General features: G+C 61.7%; 1 protein-coding gene across 8 annotated transcripts; it reads right to left on the reverse strand.

Annotated features, from left to right (window-relative positions):
* Positions 1-2: 2 nt before the first annotated feature.
* On the reverse strand, positions 3-17,194 carry ARHGEF2 (Rho/Rac guanine nucleotide exchange factor 2). 8 transcript variants are annotated; one of them, XM_061442686.1, is made up of 26 exons: positions 16,913-17,194; positions 16,083-16,248; positions 15,740-15,848; positions 15,570-15,609; positions 14,842-14,956; positions 7,364-7,514; positions 6,880-6,947; positions 6,704-6,767; positions 6,096-6,225; positions 5,908-6,017; positions 5,681-5,827; positions 4,982-5,232; positions 4,779-4,904; positions 4,465-4,582; positions 4,132-4,389; positions 3,687-3,763; positions 3,391-3,560; positions 3,038-3,105; positions 2,760-2,948; positions 2,590-2,679; positions 2,419-2,486; positions 2,300-2,341; positions 2,159-2,209; positions 800-1,219; positions 534-705; positions 3-455 (listed from the first exon to the last, which is right to left on the reverse strand). In XM_061442686.1, the coding sequence occupies exons 1-26, from the start codon at positions 17,185-17,187 to the stop codon at positions 370-372; spliced, it is 3,561 nt and encodes a 1,186-aa protein (XP_061298670.1). In that variant the 5' UTR covers positions 17,188-17,194; the 3' UTR covers positions 3-369. The 8 variants fall into 8 exon arrangements, with proteins under 8 accessions (XP_061298670.1, XP_061298671.1, XP_061298675.1 ...); XM_061442687.1 differs by having other exon boundaries at positions 2,300-2,323; positions 16,913-17,043; XM_061442691.1 differs by lacking the exons at positions 14,842-14,956; positions 15,570-15,609; positions 15,740-15,848; positions 16,083-16,248; positions 16,913-17,194 and adding an exon at positions 13,122-13,254.
* Positions 17,195-17,399: the final 205 nt, after the last annotated feature.

A 17,399-nucleotide genomic window follows, 5' to 3' on the forward strand; every position in this document is an offset into this window, starting at 1 on the left:
GGCCAAACAGGGCTTTTTAATGATTTTCCACTCATTCTTTCTTCCTTTCTGGCGCTTTTTACACTTAAATTGAGGGGGAACCAAGAACCGTCCCCAACCCCATGGCCCGGCGCCCACATACCCGGGGACCCCTAAAACTGGGAGGGGAGTAGGGGCCGCATCCTGCCCCGTGCTGGGATCCCCCAACCCATCACAATAAATAAATAGATCCCAGCAGAGACGGGGGGACCCCCAAGTCGGTCCCATCCCCCCCCTCCAGCTCTGTAAGGCTCCCATGGGAATAGCAGCTTCCAAATCCCGCTGTCCCCAATGCTCCCCATATGGATCCATGTGGTTATAGGGTGCTGGGGGTGGGGCTGGAGCTGGTCCCTAACTATCAGAGGAGCCCCCGTCGCCATCCTTCAGCTCCTGGCTGCTCTCCACCTCCTCAGGAATATCCTGCATCCTTAGGAAATCTATGGGAAAACATCAGGTTAATCCCCACCCGTGATGGGAAAAGGGGGTGATCCTGCCCCCCCCCCCCCAAAACCCACCTCGGGGGCTGGTTGGAGGGGAGCGGCGGCTTCCCAAGGCTTCATCCTCCAGGAGCACATCCAGGATGTCGTTGCCATCCCGGAGCCGGTCGGGATCGACCCCCACCCCGTATTCCAGGTCCTCTCGCGGGCAGGGGGCGAAGGGGGGGGAGTGGAAGGAGAGAGCGCTGTGCTGCGGCCGGACACACTCGTGTCATGAATGAGCACATCTTTACCCCCCCGTTACCCCCGCGCTGAGACCGGACGCACTCGTGTCACCGCGGTACCTGCGGCGGGGTGAAGCTCAGGTACAGCGCGTCCCCTGCCGGCAGGCTCCTGCGCCGCGGGTCGGCTCCGCGGCGCCCCCGCGTGGTGACGCCGCCGTCGTGCCGCAGCGCGCCCAGCTCCCGCCGCGCCTCCTCCAGCTCCCGCTCCAGGCGGCCGCGCTCCCGCTCGCTGTCCCGCAGCCGGGAATCCAGCGCTGCCGCCTCCTGCGCCCGCTCCTGGCACTGCTGCCGGCAGCGGCCCAGCTCCTCCTGCAGCAGCCCGTGCTGCCGCTGCAGCAGCGCCAGCTCCGTCGCTCCCGGTTTCTCGCCCGCCCGGGGCGCCGGCTCGGCAGGAGCCGCTTGGGAGCCGCGCCGGGATGGTTTGTCCGGGGCCTCCTGCAGCCGCAGCTCCAGCAGCGTGTCCTGCTGCAGCACCACCGCCTGCGGGAGCGGCGGCGTGGGCAGGGGCACAGGAAGGGATGCGGGCAGGGAGACGGGCAGGGATGCGGGCAGGGAGACGGGCAGGGATACGGGCAGGGATACGGGCAGGGATACGGGCAAGGATGCGGGCAGGGAGACGGGCAGGGATACGGGCAGGGATACGGGCAGGGATGCGGGCAGGGATACGGGCAGGGATGCAGGCAGGGATACGGGCAGGGATGCGGGCAGGGATACGGGCAGGGATACGGGCAGGGATGTGGGCAGGGATGCAGGCAGGGATACGGGCAGGGATGCGGGCAGGGATGCGGGCAGGGATACGGGCAGGGATATGGGCAGGGATAGGGGCAGGGATGCTGGCAGGGATGCGAGCAGGGAAATGCAGGCAAGAATATGGGCAGAGGGTTACAGGCAGTGGGTAGGGGCAGGGGAATGGGGTCAGGCATACAGCAAGGGGAGGTGGGCAGGGGGTTTATGTAGGAAGGGGGATGTAGGCAGTGGGATAGAGGCAGGTGAATGTATATAGGCAGCGGGATGTGTATGGGCAGGGGTTCTGGGCAGGAGGATGTATTTGGAAAGGGAAAGTGGGCAGGGGAATGCATGTAGACAAGGGGATATGGGCAGGGGGATATGGTTAGGGGGATGTGTGTGGGTAGGGGATACAGGCAAGAGGTACAGGCAGAAGGATACAGTATTTGGAAAGGGAATGTGGGCAGGGGGATGGTTGTGGGATGGGGGTATGGGCACGAGGATATGGGCAAGGGGGTGCATGTGGGCTGGGGGACACAGGCAGTGGGATATAGGCAGGGGGATGTACGTAGGTAGGGAGTGCAGGCAGGGAGATATGGGCAAGGGGATGGTTGTAGGGTGGTTATAGGGGGATGGATGTAGCAGGGGAATGCCAGCTTGTCCCCCTCATGCCTGCAGCCTTGTCCCACTGACCTGGAGCTCATGCAGGAGGCTGTAGAGGTTCACCAGCCGCTGGTTGATTTCCTGTGGGAGGAGAGGACAAGATAGTGAATCCCGGAGAAGCTGCAGTGGGGAAACTGAGGCACAGCAGGGACAGAGCCCCCCTGCCCTTACCTCCTGTGGTACCCGCGGCAGGACCTGGTTGCCATTCCCATCCTATGGAGAAAGAACAGTGACACTGTGGTGGCACAGGGTGGGAGGGCCCAACAGGGTGCCCTCCCCATCACACTCACCCGTTGCCCAGCGTCCGGATCCGTGCGGCAGAAATCCATGGAGCCATTGAAGCTGTTGGCATCACCGTCTGGATGATGGAGGAGAGGCTGGGATAAGCCCCATGGGGGGAAGGGGGAACCCCAAAGCAGCAGAGCTGGAACATGTCCCATATCCCATGTCTCCCCCCTTACTGCTGGTGCCGGGGCTGGGGCAGGTCTCGGCCTCATTGCTCTGATCTCGGTCGCGCCCGGAGCCAGTGAAGATCTCCGTGAGGCATTCCACTGCGGGAAAGCAGGATGAGATCCCCGTGCCTCAGTTTCCCCATCCCAGAGCATCCCAAAGCATCCCAGAGCATCTGTACCTTCCCGGATAGCGTCATGCATCAGCTTTTCCCCTCGGGAAGCCTCGGCTGAGTCGGAGTGGAAGAGGGAGCGTGGGGCCAGGGTGGGAGAGGGCTCCTCAGCTCCGGTCAGCGCCAGCATGTCCGCAAAGAGCCCGACCTTCTCCTCCAGGAGCGCCGTCAGCTTCCGATCCTGCTGCAGGATACGGTCTGGGAAGGGGGGAGAGCATGAGCAGGGATGGGGAGGGATGAGCAGGGATGGGGAGGGATGAGCTGGGATGCGGGGACAGGGATCCCACCTTTCAGCTTGCGTAAGGATGCTTCGACCTCTGTCTCAATCAAGGGAAAATCCTGTCGGCTAGGACAGCTGGAAGAGATGGGGAAGAGATGATGCGAAAAAGAAGGGAAAGAGGGGGGAAGACAAGGGAAGGGAAGGGGAAGAGAAGGAGAAGTGATGATGGGGAAGAGTTAATGGGAAAGGGATGATGGAGACAAGATGAGGGGAAAGAGATGCTGTCCCCGCTTCCCACCAGCTGCCTCCAGCCCAGGCTCAGAGGCTCCAACTAGGAGCTGCACCCACATTCGCACTCCCCATCCTTAATCCATGGAGATCCCCAAATCTAGCCGCCCCATCCCATGGGATGACACTCACAGCCCGACCGTCTGCTGGATGAGCTTCATCCAGTGGTTGCGGTCGTCACGGGATGCGGCATGGACCTCGTACATCTCCGGTGGCGCGGCGCTGATCAGGAACATCCCCTTCTCCTGGTTGGCAATATCCCGCACGATCAGGTTCTGCAGGGACACGACGGCCGGCTTGTCCTGCAGGAAACAGGAGGGGATTGAAGTGACAGCCTGGCTGCGGCGGGGTGGGATGTGAGGGGATGGGATGTGAAGGGGACGGGATGCAAGCGGTCAGGGTGCAAAGGGCCGGGTGCTGGTGCTCACCAGCATGGGAAAGGTGTATTTCTGGTCCTTCTCTTGCAGGAAGATGAGGACATCGGTCAGCAGCAGCACCAGCACATCTGGGGGGAGCACAGGGAGGTGATGCTGAGGTGCGTGGCCCTTAGGCTTGCTAAGGGTGAGGAGCCCCTGGCACTCCTGTGCCCTGGCATCTCCATCCCTGGGCACCTCCAATCCCTTGGTACTTACTCCTGGCACCATCATCACACCCAGGTACCCTCATAGCCTGGTACCCTAACTTCCTGGCACCCCCATCCCCTGCCATCTCCATCCCACAGCCCTTGAGCATGCCCATCCCTTGGCATCTCCATCCCCAGTCCTTGGCACCTCCATCCTCATGCCCTGGCGCCTCTATCCCAAGCACCCTGGTCCCAGAGCATCCCCATCCCTTGGCATCTCCACCCCCATTCCCTGGCACCTCCATCCCCACCTTTGAAGCGCCCAGCCGCGGTCTTCCAGAGCATGCACCCACTGTGCACCAGTTTGCGGCGCAGGAGCTCGTCGCGGCCGAAGACACCGGCGCGGCTCTCCCAGGGCAGCTGCACCTTGGCCCGGCCGTCCACGCGCCTGTAGACGTCCCAGAGCCGTGCGTTCATCTCGCACTCGTGCACCTCCTCGTTGATGGACGAGATCAGCTCCTTCACCAGCCTCAGTGCCCGTGAGAGGTCCGCGGAGTCGCCCTCGTTGTCTGGAAGCAAAGGGGTTGGGATGTAGGCAGGGTTGGACCCAGTTGGTTTGTCCCATCTGCTCCCAATCCCGGTACCTTTGGAGTTCTTCAGGATGCGTTCGATGAGCACAGGGTACTTGGTGATCCTCTGTGTCACCAGCAGGATGCACTCGGGAACGCCGTGACGGCGGAGCAGCGGGGACCGCGCCATCCTCTGGCCAGGAGGAGGAGGAGGAAGGGAAGAAGTGCCATTAGCAGTGACCAATGGGGATGCAGGGATGGGTCAGAGATGCAGGGACAGGGATGAAAAGGTGGGGACACAGGGATGGGTCAGGGATGCAGGGATGGGATGAAGCAATGGATACACAGGGGTAGGTCAGGGATGCAGGGATGGGGACAGCGATGTTCACCCGGATGAACTGCTGGAAGCGCTTGTCTCGGGCCAGCAGGTCCTTGTACTCCTTCACGGCCTTGGTGTGCTTGCTGCAGAACTCCGAGTAGGCTTTCCTGAGCTGCTCTGCGCTGCTCCCGGAGAACTTGGGGACACGAGGAGACATCAGCGAGGCCATGTGAGTGCCCCCCATAGCACCCACTGCCTGCACTGGCCCCTTACCTGGTTGACCAGGATGTCCCCAAGGCGGTTGATGACAAAGTTCTTGTTGCTGTCCTGGGCCAGGGACTCGCGGCGCCGCTCCAGGAGCTGCGCCAGGAAGCGCTCATGGATCTGGCTCAGCTCATCCACGCATGGGAAGATCCTGTGCACTGAGGCCGGGTCGAGCTGCAGCTCCTCCAGCATGGCCTTGCGGAACACGGCGCCCATGATCTTCAGCGTGCGGACGTGGTGGATTTCTGTCTGGATCAGCTCTGCCGTGGCATGGGACGGGATGGGTGAGAGCGCGAGCAGCTGCTGCCACTGGGTATCCCCCATCACTCCAGCTCCATCCCTGTGTCCCCATTACTTCATCTCCATCCATGTGTCCCCATTGCTTCAATCCCATCCCTGTCCCCTAAACTGTTCCTGTTTCCCCATCCCTTCATTCCCATCCCTGCATCTCTAACTCATCCCGAAGTCTCTTACTCTGTCGCTGTGTCCGAATCTCTTCCTCCCTTGTCCCTGTGTCCCCATCGCTTCATCCCCATCCATGAGTCTCAGACCCCTTCACGTGTCTCCTGTACCTTGTCCCTGTCTCTCCTTTTCTTCATCCCCACCCCTGCGTCTCTAACCCATCCTTATGTCCTTTATTCTGTCCCAGTATCCCCATCTCTTCTTCCCTGTCCCTGCATCCCTGACCCACCCCCGTGTCCCGCTCACCATAGATGACGTCCTGGCGCTTCATCACATCCATCTTGTGCTGCTGCAGGTAGCTGTTGTCCACCGCCAGGCTCCAGGAATCCGCCTCGAAGTCCTTCCCGTCCGTCTCGAAGTCGCTCATCAGCTGGTTCAGGATCACGTCAGGACCTGCGGGGAGGGTGGCACAAGGTGTGTGTGGGGGGTCCCATGTCCCATCCCATGTCCCCCCATTCCCATTGTGTCCCCACCTTCATCGATGAGCGACTCCACGGACAGCGTGCGGTTCCGCATGTTGAGGGAATCCGTGGACTGGGACAGGATCCGCCGTATTCCCAGCGGAGACTCATCATTGAACGTCCTTTGGATGGGTGGGATGTGACGGGGACACCCAGGGGACAGCCCTGGGACACCCAGCCCCGGTTTTCCCAGTGCTTACCCTGAGATGTTGGTGGTGGAGACGCTTTTGGAGAGGGAAAGGGAGGGTCGGCCCCGGCGGGGGCCCAGCAGTGTTTGCCGGAAGCTTTCCGAGGGGTAAATGGCAGAGTTGGGGCGTTCCCGGATGGCAGCTGGGGAAAGAGGGATAACACCGGGGAGGGTCAGCGCCATGACCCCCCCCAACGCCCCCCAGGCTGCCTATGGGGGATACTGCACGCCCCTGGCATCCCCATCCCTGCAGGCAGAAAAAGGGATAGGGATGAAGAGATGGGGACATAGGGATGGGCATTAAGTGATGGGGACACAGGGATGGGTCAGAGATGCAGGGATAGGGATGAAGACGTAGGGACACAGGGATGGGGAGGGACAGATGGGGACATAGGGACAGGATAAGGGACATAAGGATGGGTCAGAGACACAGGGATAGGAATGAAGTGATGGGGGGACAGGGATGGAGATGAAGCAATGGGAATTGAGGCCTTCTTGTGATGTAACAGTGATGGGCAACATCGAGAGGGGGGTATCCTGTCCACCCCCACCCCCTGGCTCATCCCGTCATCCCATCCCGTCATCCCATCTCACCCTATCACATCATCCCACCCCACTCACTCTTATTGCGCAGTGAAACCGACTGCAGCGCCGAGCTATTCTTCAGCAGAGCCGCTTTCTGTTGCTGCAGGAGGGGAGCGGAGGCGTCACGGGGGTGGCACCATGTCCCCGTGTCCCCACAATGTCCCCATGGTGCCCATGCGACCACAGTGTTACTTGTCCCGCCTAGCACTCACCTTCTGCTTCACCTTGGTGCAGTTGGGCAGCGTGTCCTTGCAGCGGTTGTGGATGGTGACGTTGCAGGCTGGGGGGGGACACAAGGGGCAGGGAGAGGTGATGCAGACACGTCCCGCCACCCCCATCCCGGAACACCGCCAGTGCCGGAGCGATGGGAGCAGATGCAGCGGGAATCCGGGTGGATGCGGATTATGGAGCTGCAGCTGCCAAGGGAGCAGCTGAGCCTCTGCAGTGCCATTGACCACCCCCCAGTGCCACAGGACATGGTGCCACCGGCTCCACCCGGCATCGATGGGGATGTGCCAGATCACCTCCATGGGGCGAGCATCTCCATGGAGCCAAAGCTGAAGCCATCAGCCTCTTGCAATGGGGACTGTGGTGCCCACCCTAGCAAAGCCACTATGGCAAAGCCACCCTGGTAAAGCCACCGTAGCAAAGCCACCCTGATACAGCCACCCTGGCAAAGCCCTTTTGGCTACTCACTGGGGCAGATCAGAGCTTCCTTGGCCGTGATGCTCTTGTTGCAGGCGAAGCACATGGTCATGCCGGACACGGTGATGGTGGTGAAAAGGTGGCCATTGGTGTAGCGGGCGTCCTTCTCCTTGCCCTCCTTCATCTTCTCCTTCTCCTTGCTCTGCCCGGAGAGATGCGGCGGGCGCCTGATGGGGCTGCGGCTCAGAGGCCGCCCCCCAGCGCCCCCAGCCCCACTTTGCTTCGGGATACGGCTCATGGATGCGGGAAGCCGAGTGGGACACGGGATCACCCGGTCCCCACTGGCACCCGGTGGGTCCTGGCCCCCGGGCATGGGGGGGACAAGGAGCTGAGCGGCTGGGGAGAAGCCACCCGCATCGCTCCTGCTTCCCATCATCCCATAACCATGACAACGGGATGGCTGCGGGAGAAAGCCCCCCCCACATCACCACCCCCCCCCCCCCGCAGCCACCAGCCCCAATGGGGATGAGGTGCGGGGGCCGCGGTGGGGGGGAGGTGACAACCGGGGGCATAGGCAGGCACCAGCTCCGCGCCGTCCCACCTCCTCTTCCTATCCAAAGTGGGTATTTTTACCCTTTCCCACCCAAAATGAGGGGGTTGGAGGCCAAAAGTGAGGGGGCTGGTGGCCAACTTCCCCCCCCCCCCCCCCGGTGATAGTTTTGGGGTTCACCATGGGTTTCCCCCTCCTGCAAAATGGGAGTGAGCAGGAGTTATCCTGAGCACCCCGAGCGGCTGCTCCTGTCGCATCCAATGGACACAGAGCAGCCTTTGTGTGCCCCCCCCTCCAGCACCCGGCTGTGCCTGGCACCGGGCACCCCCAACAGACACTGCATCCCCAAACCAGCAACATCCCCAATACCCAAAGGGGGGGTCTCACTCCCCATCACTGCTTCTACCCCCCTGAAGGTGGCGAGAGGCCGAGCCCCCCCACAGGAAGGGAGACCCCGGCGCTCACCCGCTCGCTGCACAGGGGTCCCTCCACATCCCCGTCCACCGGGAACGGGCCACAGGAGCAGCAGCACATCCCAACATCTGCCCCAGCATCTGCCCGCGCTGGCCGCGACCCCCCCGGCTCCTTTGTGCCACGTTTGGCTTTTTTCCTTCCCTTTTCTTTTATTCTGCTTTGGGCTTGGTTGGTCACTTGGGATCAGTTTGACTTTTTTCCTTTTTTTGGCTTTCCTTTTGGCCTTTTCCCTGTTTCCCCCCTCCTTCTCCCCTTTTTCATGTTTTCTCTTTCTTTTCTTTTTCTTTTTTCTTTCTTTGTCCTTTTTTCCTCTTTTATTTTTCCTTTCTATTTTTCATTATTTTTTTCCCTTTTTTCTTTTCCCATTTTTTCCACTTTCTTTTTTTTTCCTTTCTTTTTCTCCCCCCTTTTCTTTTTCCTTCAGTCCCATCCCTTTATGTTCCTTGCTTTTCCTCCTCTTTTCTTTCCCTCCCCCCACCCCCGCTTTTCATTCCTTTCCTCCTCTTTCCCTTTTTCCCTCCTTTTCCTTTTATTCCTTCCCTTCCCTTTCCCTATTCCAGTCTCCTTCCCGTTGTTTTGATGTCCCGTCCCCCCGCCCCGCATCGCTCCAGCCCCGTCCCGGCCGCAGGAAACCGAACCCGCCGCCAGACAAAGGCGGGAGCTGCTTCCTGCAGCCGCCCCACCCCCCCCACCCCCCCGCTGTCATTTGTCCCCCAACAACCGGCTCCCACCAGCCCCAAGGGGGGTCTGGGGGGCCCCGAGGGGCTGTGGCTGCCCCCCAGGACAGGAAAGGGGCGAACCCCACACCGGGACCCTGCGGCACCGGCTCCAAACACAGCCGGGTCGGGGACAAAAGGCCAGGCGGGGGGGTTGGAGGCCCCGGTGGTGGGACACGGAGGCCCCGCACGACAAGGGGTGACAGGGGTGTAATGACCCCCCAAGACCTGCCCTAAGTCCAGCAGCGGGTTTGGGGGTGTCCGGCTGCACCCCATGGCTTGGAGGACACATGAGACACGAGTCACCGCGTGGCTCTCTCTATATATATATGCATGCACACCGGGGGGACCCCCCAAAACACACGGGGGTGCCCGGGGGGACCCCCAACAACCCTGCAACCCCCCTCCCCCAGCATCACCCCCAAACCCAGACTCCCCAAGAACCAAACTGGAGCCGAATCCCCCCATTGGGCGCCGCAGGTTTGTGGGGACACGTTTTTGGGGGGTCCCCCCGCACGCACCCCCCCGGGGCTGGTGGAGAAAAGGAAGTTTCTCCACTTTAAATAGAAACCGGAGGTGTTTGGGGGGTTCTTTTTCCGCCGCCTACAACGGGAGCGTTTCTGCTGCCGCCGCCACGACTTCGCCCGAAATAGCCCAAATCCCGGTGGGAAAACCCCCGCGCCAGCCCCCGGAGCGCCAAAAATCCCCAAGTTCTGACCTGGGCGATGGGTTTGTGTCCCCAGAACGGCGTCACGGCGCTGTCCTTCCTCGGCTGGGGACGGTCCCGGCCCCCCCACACCGTTTGCCACCCCGACGTTGAACAAAGCCAACGCCGTCCGCACAGTCAGCAACAAAAGACGCCGCTGAGCCGGGGCTGAAACCACGCGGGGATGGTCCCGTTCCCCCCCCCCCCCCCGAAAAGAGGGGGGGGTGTCCCCCAAAGTGCACAAATCCTCTCGTTCTAACCCCAAATTCCCCCCTCTGATGTTTGACGCCACTGAGGGGTGAGGGGGGGACAGCGTGGGGACCCCCGACTCTGCTCTTTTTGGGGGAGGCAGTAGCAAGGGGGGGGCTCTGCAATGCCGGGATTGCCCCCAAAAGCTGGTGTTGGCACAGGAGACGGGGTCTCCCCACTTTGTAAAGCCACAGCCGGGGGGTCCCACATATCCTGACAGCGGTGTCCCCCCATTTCTAAAGCAGGGATGCTGGCAGCCGCTCTGGGGAGTTGGGGGGACCCCCCGGACCCCTCTAGCCCAAGGCCGGCGCTGGCTGCTGCGAAACGGGCACTGAGGAAACTTTCTTTAAACAAAAACCACCATTTCCCCCCCCCCTTGGCCGGCGCAGGAATCAACAACCACTTCCCCCCACCCCGCCCTGGTGCCATCACCGCGCCCCAAACCCCACTGCTGAACACCCCGAAACCTCCATCTACCCCAGACCCGACAAACTCGCTGCATGCAAGGTTGGGCCACACCATAGGAGCCATATCGGGGGACCCCCCCACCCCCAAGCACCCCCGCTGTTGGGGTACAGCGAGTTGCGCACTCGCCTTGCACACTCACCTGCCTTGCACACCCGCCTTGCACGCTCGCAGCAGCACAAAGCCCAAGTGCAGGCAGCGCTTGGCAGCAGCCGGGTCCCCTCCTCAGCCCCCCTCCCCACTGCCCAACGTCGCGATTGCCACATGCTCCGGGCCACAACGACGGCGTCCGAGACCCTCCCCAGCACCCCCGGCTCTGCGTGCCTCAGTTTCCCCATCTCCCCAAAGGCTTGGTCTCTACCGGGCTGTGGATGAGAGAAGCGGGGTGCCGGGGGGGGTCCCCACGTCCTTGGGCAGCAGGAGGAGAAAGCGACTTCCTCACCACGCCACCGAAGGGCTTCGGCGGAAACGGGGGGAAGGTGGTGGAGGAAGTTTGGGCCGTTGCTTTGCCCCACGACTTGTCGCTGGTGGGATGGTTGGTGGGGTGCGGGCAGGGGGTGATTGCCTTCCCTGGAGACACCCCCTGCACAATGGGGAGCTGCCGAGACTCCCCTGTGCCCCCCAACCCCTTTGCTAAGGGTTGCATAAACCCCACTGGGAGCATCACCCCATCCCCACGACACCCCTCACACCAAACCTGCCCCCACCAAGTCTCAAGCTGGATGGGGAAGGACAAACCCCCCACCCCCGACCGCAGTGAGGTTCCCCTCAGCTTGGGGGGGGTGGTGTGTTTGACCCAACCCCCCCCATGCTGGATGGGTGTGACCCCGCACCCCACAAGTAGATGCAGGGGAGCGAAATGCCCTCCCCCCGAGCGCCCAGCGGGACCCACCTTGGCACGATTGCTCCTTGCCCGGGCCAGCGACTCGATGCGGGACATAATCCCCGGAGCTGCCCCGCTCCTGCCCCGTTCCTGTCCCGTTCCTGCCCGGCGCCGGGCTCCGCCTCCCCCCCAGGGGCGGGTCGCGGTGCCGGCCCCTGCTCGTGCTGCCCGCGGGCCTTTGTTCGAAACGGGACGGGGCTGGGACCGGGCCGGTATCAGGCTCCAAGCAGGGATCGGGCAGGGATCGGGCCCCGGCAGGGATGCTCAGGGCTTGTGCCTCAGCTTCCCTGCCTCCCGTCGCCCTGGGACCCCGGTCACCATTAACCTTTGGGGGACCCTGACCCATCCTTGGGTGCCACCAGCGCTGGAATAAAACAGCAAAACCATCCCATGGGATTCCAATCCCTCATTGCCCGGCTGCTGCAGGACTCCCCACACCGCTCCTGGAGCCCCAAATACCCCCAAAGGGCAGCTCTGGGGTGACCCACGGATCCCGTCACTGCATTGCGGGTCCAAAGGGGCCTTTTCCCAGGCTTTTATTTCAAATTGATGCCCCAAGCGAGCTGCTCTGGGAAAAGGGCTGGAAAACACTGGTTCTGCCTCAAGATTCCCAACAAGAAGTTGGGCTGAAGATGATTATAGGGACCAGGAGCTGAGCTGACCTCAGCACGGTTAAACATTAACGTGCCAGCCAGGAGAAGCTGGGGTTTATTGGATGTATCCAGAGATAACTCTACAAGGTTGCCAAGAAACTGGAGCACTGGGATGGCTCCAGTATCTGCCAGCACCAGGAGCTGTGGCCAAGAGTGACCCAAGTGTCACCTATTAAACCCCAGGACAAAGCCACCCCCCGCAGCTCCTTAAGGAAATAAGAATCCCTTTTGTCCCTGCAATTCCAAGTTCAGCAGCACCCAGGTTCCCCAAGGGGACGGGATAAAGCCGGTTTGGAACTGGGGGAGATGCAGGTTTAATGAGTAACCACAGTGATGCTGCTGTGAGGTGCCAGTGCTCCCTGGAAACTGCCTTAGTTTCCCTCAGTCATAGCTGGCAGCAAAGGAAAGGGCCACGTATGTACCAAAACCCTGCAGGAAGCGGGTGGGATGAACCTGGCTGTGCAGCTCCCGCAGAAGATGAGAAGCAGGAACAAAACCATTGGGAAAACACATCCAATGATCCAACCTGGGCCTGGCCAAAGCTGTGTTTGAAGTAAAGCACAGCCCCAAAAGCAGAAGCAAAGCCTGTTGAGGCCACCCAGAGCATGGCAGGGGATGTGGTCATGCTCCCCCTTTGACCCAGAACCTGATCCCGAGGCCTCATTTCCTCCCCGAGCACAAACCGCTCCAGCCAGGATCGTGTCTGCTTCCCCCTTTCCTGAAGGGGTGGGGACCCTGAAACAGCCCCAAACCCGATGGAAATGGACCCAAATCGGGCACCACAGGGCAGGATGTGACTGGTGGGGAGGCTCCAGTGGTACTGGGGATATCTGGTGCCTCTTCCTACATGGCAGTGCCACTGGAAAGCCCCACAAGCGTCACATGGGACCTGAGGGCAAAGGGGGAAGCAATGGCTCAGCCATCAAGAGCCCGGAAGGGAGGAGATGGGGGTGCTCCAGATGCAGAGGGGAAGCTGCGGGGTTCCCCCTGTGAGGCCAGTCACCCTCACCCTCAGCCCATGTCGCAGCCCCCCATCATCACAGAGCTGGTGGTGGGTGCTCTGGTGAGACCAGCAGCAGAACCTCATGGCCCGGAGCAGATCCCACCACTCACCTTGGGGTGGCTGGACATGGTTTGGGGTCCCCAGGAGGGGATGGCGCCGAGGCCCCGCAGTGGCAGTGAGCTTGGCCGTGGCCGTTGGGATTGTGGTTCCTTCCTGAAATAGCTCAGCCCTCCCCTTCGTGGCCTCCTGCTCCCTATGGCCGTTTTCAACCTCCCCCCATAGCTCCAGCTTGTGCCCCCAAAGCGGCTCTGGATGCTCTCTGCTACCTGCAGACCTCTGGGGTCCTCTTTCTTGGGGCCCCCACCTCTCTTGGGGTCCCCATCACCAAACCTCCCTCTTGCAGCAACCAGGACCCATCCTCCCATCCTCCCTGCCACAGCCTCTACATGGGGGCCCCCCAAACCTGTGAGCACCCCTCATGATCTGTCCCACACCATGGCAATGGTGCCACCAGCCTCAGGGCCTCCTTCCACCATCCTTTTGCCCCCAGGGGACCATGCTGGGGGGGGCTCTATCCTGCACCCAGTCTCCCTCCCATTGCTCTGCCTGATGCAATCGCCACGTGCACAGCTCCGTATCCTGCTGCATTGATCAGGATTGACATCTCCGCCCCTCTTTTCCAATCCATCCCCTCCATGGGGAACCAGCGCTCCCAAGCTTTGGGGACCCTTCCTTGTTATAGGACAAACTTTGCTAAACCAAGTCTCGGCCAGAGCCTGGTTTGAACAACTTCCTGCTAACTAAAAATAAGGATACCAATGGATTTAACCCTGTTTGTGCTCAGCACCCGGCAGGATGGGACCATACTAGAGCCGTGGGGTGGGGGCGGAAGCATGGCCCCGTGATGATGTTAACAGCTGGCAGTTGATCCAGCTGGGAAAGGGGCAGGATGAGCTCAGGGGCCAGCGCTAGGGATTAACGGCTTCGCATGGCAGCAAATCAAACCCCGGCCTGCTCTGGGGGGGGACCTCCATGCCCGACACAGACACCATCAACCGAAGCGCCCCACGGGCAGGCATCGCCTCCCGGTGAAACGGGGAAACTGAGGCACAGGGATGGATGTGGGGGGGGCTTGGCACTGATTGAGGCACGGCTTCCCCAAACGACAGAGCATTAAATGACCCCAATCCCAACCCCATCCTCGCGTTCCAGAGAGGGAGTTGCCCCCCGCCACCCGTTTTGCTTCCCGTCTCTACCGTCCGGGCTGGGAACAAGCAGGAGCAAAGTATCCCAAATGGAGGAATGGCTCCAGGAAGCCGCAGGCTGGAGCGGAGGGGCCCCGGGAGGGCGGTGAGCTCAGCGCACAAACAAGCATTCCCGACGCCAGGAAAAACCTCATTTCCTCCGGCCGAGCCCGACGAGTCCCGCTGGGAGCGCTCCCCCAGCCCACGGCGGGAAGGGGGGACCCCAAGTGTCCCCCACCTCGCCCACTGGTGCCCGTCGGGAATACGGCAGCGCTCGTCATTCTATGCTCTGCTCGGCGGCTCCGGGTGCACCGGGATGGTGTGAACGTGGGGATGGGGATAAGGGGGAGATGGCAGCACAACCAAACCCGCATTAGCCGGGGGGGTGGTGGTGTGTACACTGGAAGGGGGAGTGTCCCCAACTTTTTAGCTCCCAAAGGATGAAACCTTTGAGGTGGCTGAGAAGGGGAAATTGAGGCACGGCTTCTCTAAAGAGCAGAGCATCAATTGACCCCAATCCCAACCCCATCCTCGTGTTCCAGGGAGGGAATTACCCTCTGCCACCCCTTCTGCTTCCCCTCTGTACCTTCGTCTTCCCCGTCATCCTCTTGATGAAGCTGAGGGTCCTGCCCAGGGGGGTCTCTTCCCGGCTCTGGCTCCCGGCCTCCCGCTCCAGCTGCCCCCAGCTCCCGGCGCCGGAGCTGCAGGAGACGGAGGATCCAGCCTGGACAATCCCCCTCTGTCCCTGGAAACAGGGAGGAGCGAGCCCGGGCTCCGCACCCAGCACAGAGCCCCTTCTGTTCGCGGGGTGCGGGAAGAGCCCTCCACCACGGGCCCCTTCCCCGGTCACCCCCAGCAGTGCCAACTCCCTGTAAGGTGGGGAGCAGGTTGTGGGGTGCTCCGGGCATGGACCCCACTCTCTCGGGTGGATAAACCCTGCTCCGGACCCTGGAGACACAGAGGGGCAGGGACACGCAGCACTGTCCCCTATGGCTTGTCCCTGTCCCCCTTTGTGCCCCGCGGGGCTTCCGGCCAGCGCCACCCGGGCACAACCGCCCTAATGAGGATGGGAATGGGCTGTGACAGGCGCCGCTGGCACAGTGTGATGCCAGCGGGGGGGAGGGGGACACCGTCCCCACCAGCCTGATGTACAATGAGTGAAGTGTGTCAGGTCTCAGCCTGGCCCCGTCGCATCTATCCCGCTTCCTCTCTGCAGCCATAACCCCTCAAAAATCCCTGTTTTCATCCCTAAGTCTCCCCTCTGGTCCTCGAGGTGCTTTATTCACCCCCCAGCACACCTCATCCCAAACTCACCCATTGACCAGGCTCTGCTGGGAGGCAAAGAGGGAAATCTCTGCAATGGGAAAAGAAAAGAAAGAGCGATGAGAAGAGGGATCAAGAATCCAGTTTAAGCAGGGATGGGGGGGGGGGGGGGAACGTGGTGTTCCCCCATTCCTGGGCCGATTCTGGGTGCTGCCACTCACCGTCTGCATCGGGGGATCTGTTGATGATGCCGAGAGATGAGGATTTGGAGAGGCTGTAGCTGTGGAAGCTCTGCCTGCTCCGGGATATCGGCAACCCCTGCGCATCCTCCTGCCAGCATCCATGGGAAAGGGGTTGGCGTCGGGGACACCATCTATTATCCCCCTCCCTGATCCCCGAAATAGAGCTTGGGCAGGAGCATCCTGCTCTCAGGATGATGACAAAGCCACCCGGGATGAGGCTCTGCTCTTACCCAAGCTCATCCATGCATCCGTTCCCCCCGGCTGCAGGTGGGTGATGGGACACCCTTGGGTGACATGAAGAGGAGAGGAAGGGGGCTCCTACCTGTGCCCACCGCTCATCTGCCTCTGCCTGGGAAAGCAGGGACTCCAGGTCATCGTTGCTGTGGACAAGGGGGTTTCTCCGGGGGTCCCTCTGGTGATGTCCCAGCCCATCCAACTGCTCCACGCTGGAGTCAGTGTCGTTAGGGCTCAGTCCTTTGAGACTCACTCTGCAGTGGGGACAGAGGGGACCCCGAGCTGGGCATGGAGGGAGACACACAACCAGGCCCCCCATCCCCATGGGGTGAGGCCTGCTCTAGCACCTGGCTTTTGGGGTACCCTCAAAATTGGTCATCCCTGGGGCGCCTGTGACCCCTGAGCATCCTGACATCCCCCTGAGTACCCCCACACCCCCCTGAGCACCCCAACACCCCCTGAGCATCCTGATGACTCCTGAGCATCCCGACACTCCCTTGAGCATCCTGGCACCCCCCTGAGCATCCCAATATCCCCTGAGCATCTCAACATCCCCTGAGCATCCCAATATCACCTGAGCATCGCAACATCCCCTGAGCATCCCAATACCCCCTGAGTATCCCAACACCCGCTGAGCATTCCAACACCCCTCTTGAGCATTCCAAAATCCCCTGAGCATCCTGACACCCCTTTGAGCATCTCAACACTCACCTGATCATCCCGACACCCCCTGAGCACCCTGATGCCCCCCTGAGCATCTCTATACCCCCTGAACATCCCAACATTCCCTGAGCATCCCAACACCCCCTGAACATCCCAACACCCCCTGGACATCTCGGGATGTATTGGGAGGGCCCCGATGGAGCAGCGGGGAGGGGATGAACGGCTGGATGGGGACACGGGGCAAGTCACTGCTACCTGAGGTGGTCGTAGCCGGGGACCCCGCGCAGCTCCTTGCCCGGCTCCCAGCTGTGCCGGCGGAAGGGATCCCGGGAGCCGATGCGGAGGGCGCAGGATCGCCGCAACGGCACCGCTTGAACACGGTCCTCCTCCTCCTCCTCCTCCTCCTCCTCCTCCGAGCCAGGGCCGGGGCCGGTAACCGGCTCCAGCGCGGACATGCAGCGGCGCTTCTGCCCCGGCAACCCGCACAGGGCTCCTTCGCAGGGACCCAGGAAGACATCGGGATCATCCATCCCGGCGCTGCGGAATGCAGGAGGGAAGCGTTGCGGGGGGGGGACGGACCAGCCATGAAGCGAGTTGGTGGGGTCTCAGCTAAGAGGACCCTCCACAGTAGATTCACCCATTGCTCCAGTCCAATCCCCAAATCCCAACACCAGCTCCATGGCCGTGCCCGAGGCATCGCCCGGGGCTGGAATACCCTGGTCCCAGCAGGAAAAGGGATGGA

This window comes from Pezoporus flaviventris, unplaced genomic scaffold (assembly GCF_033815535.1).
Source record: "Pezoporus flaviventris isolate CSIRO_AGI_PZ_B2104156 unplaced genomic scaffold, CSIRO_AGI_Pfla_v1 ptg000244l, whole genome shotgun sequence".
Lineage (NCBI taxonomy): Eukaryota > Metazoa > Chordata > Aves > Psittaciformes > Psittacidae > Pezoporus > Pezoporus flaviventris.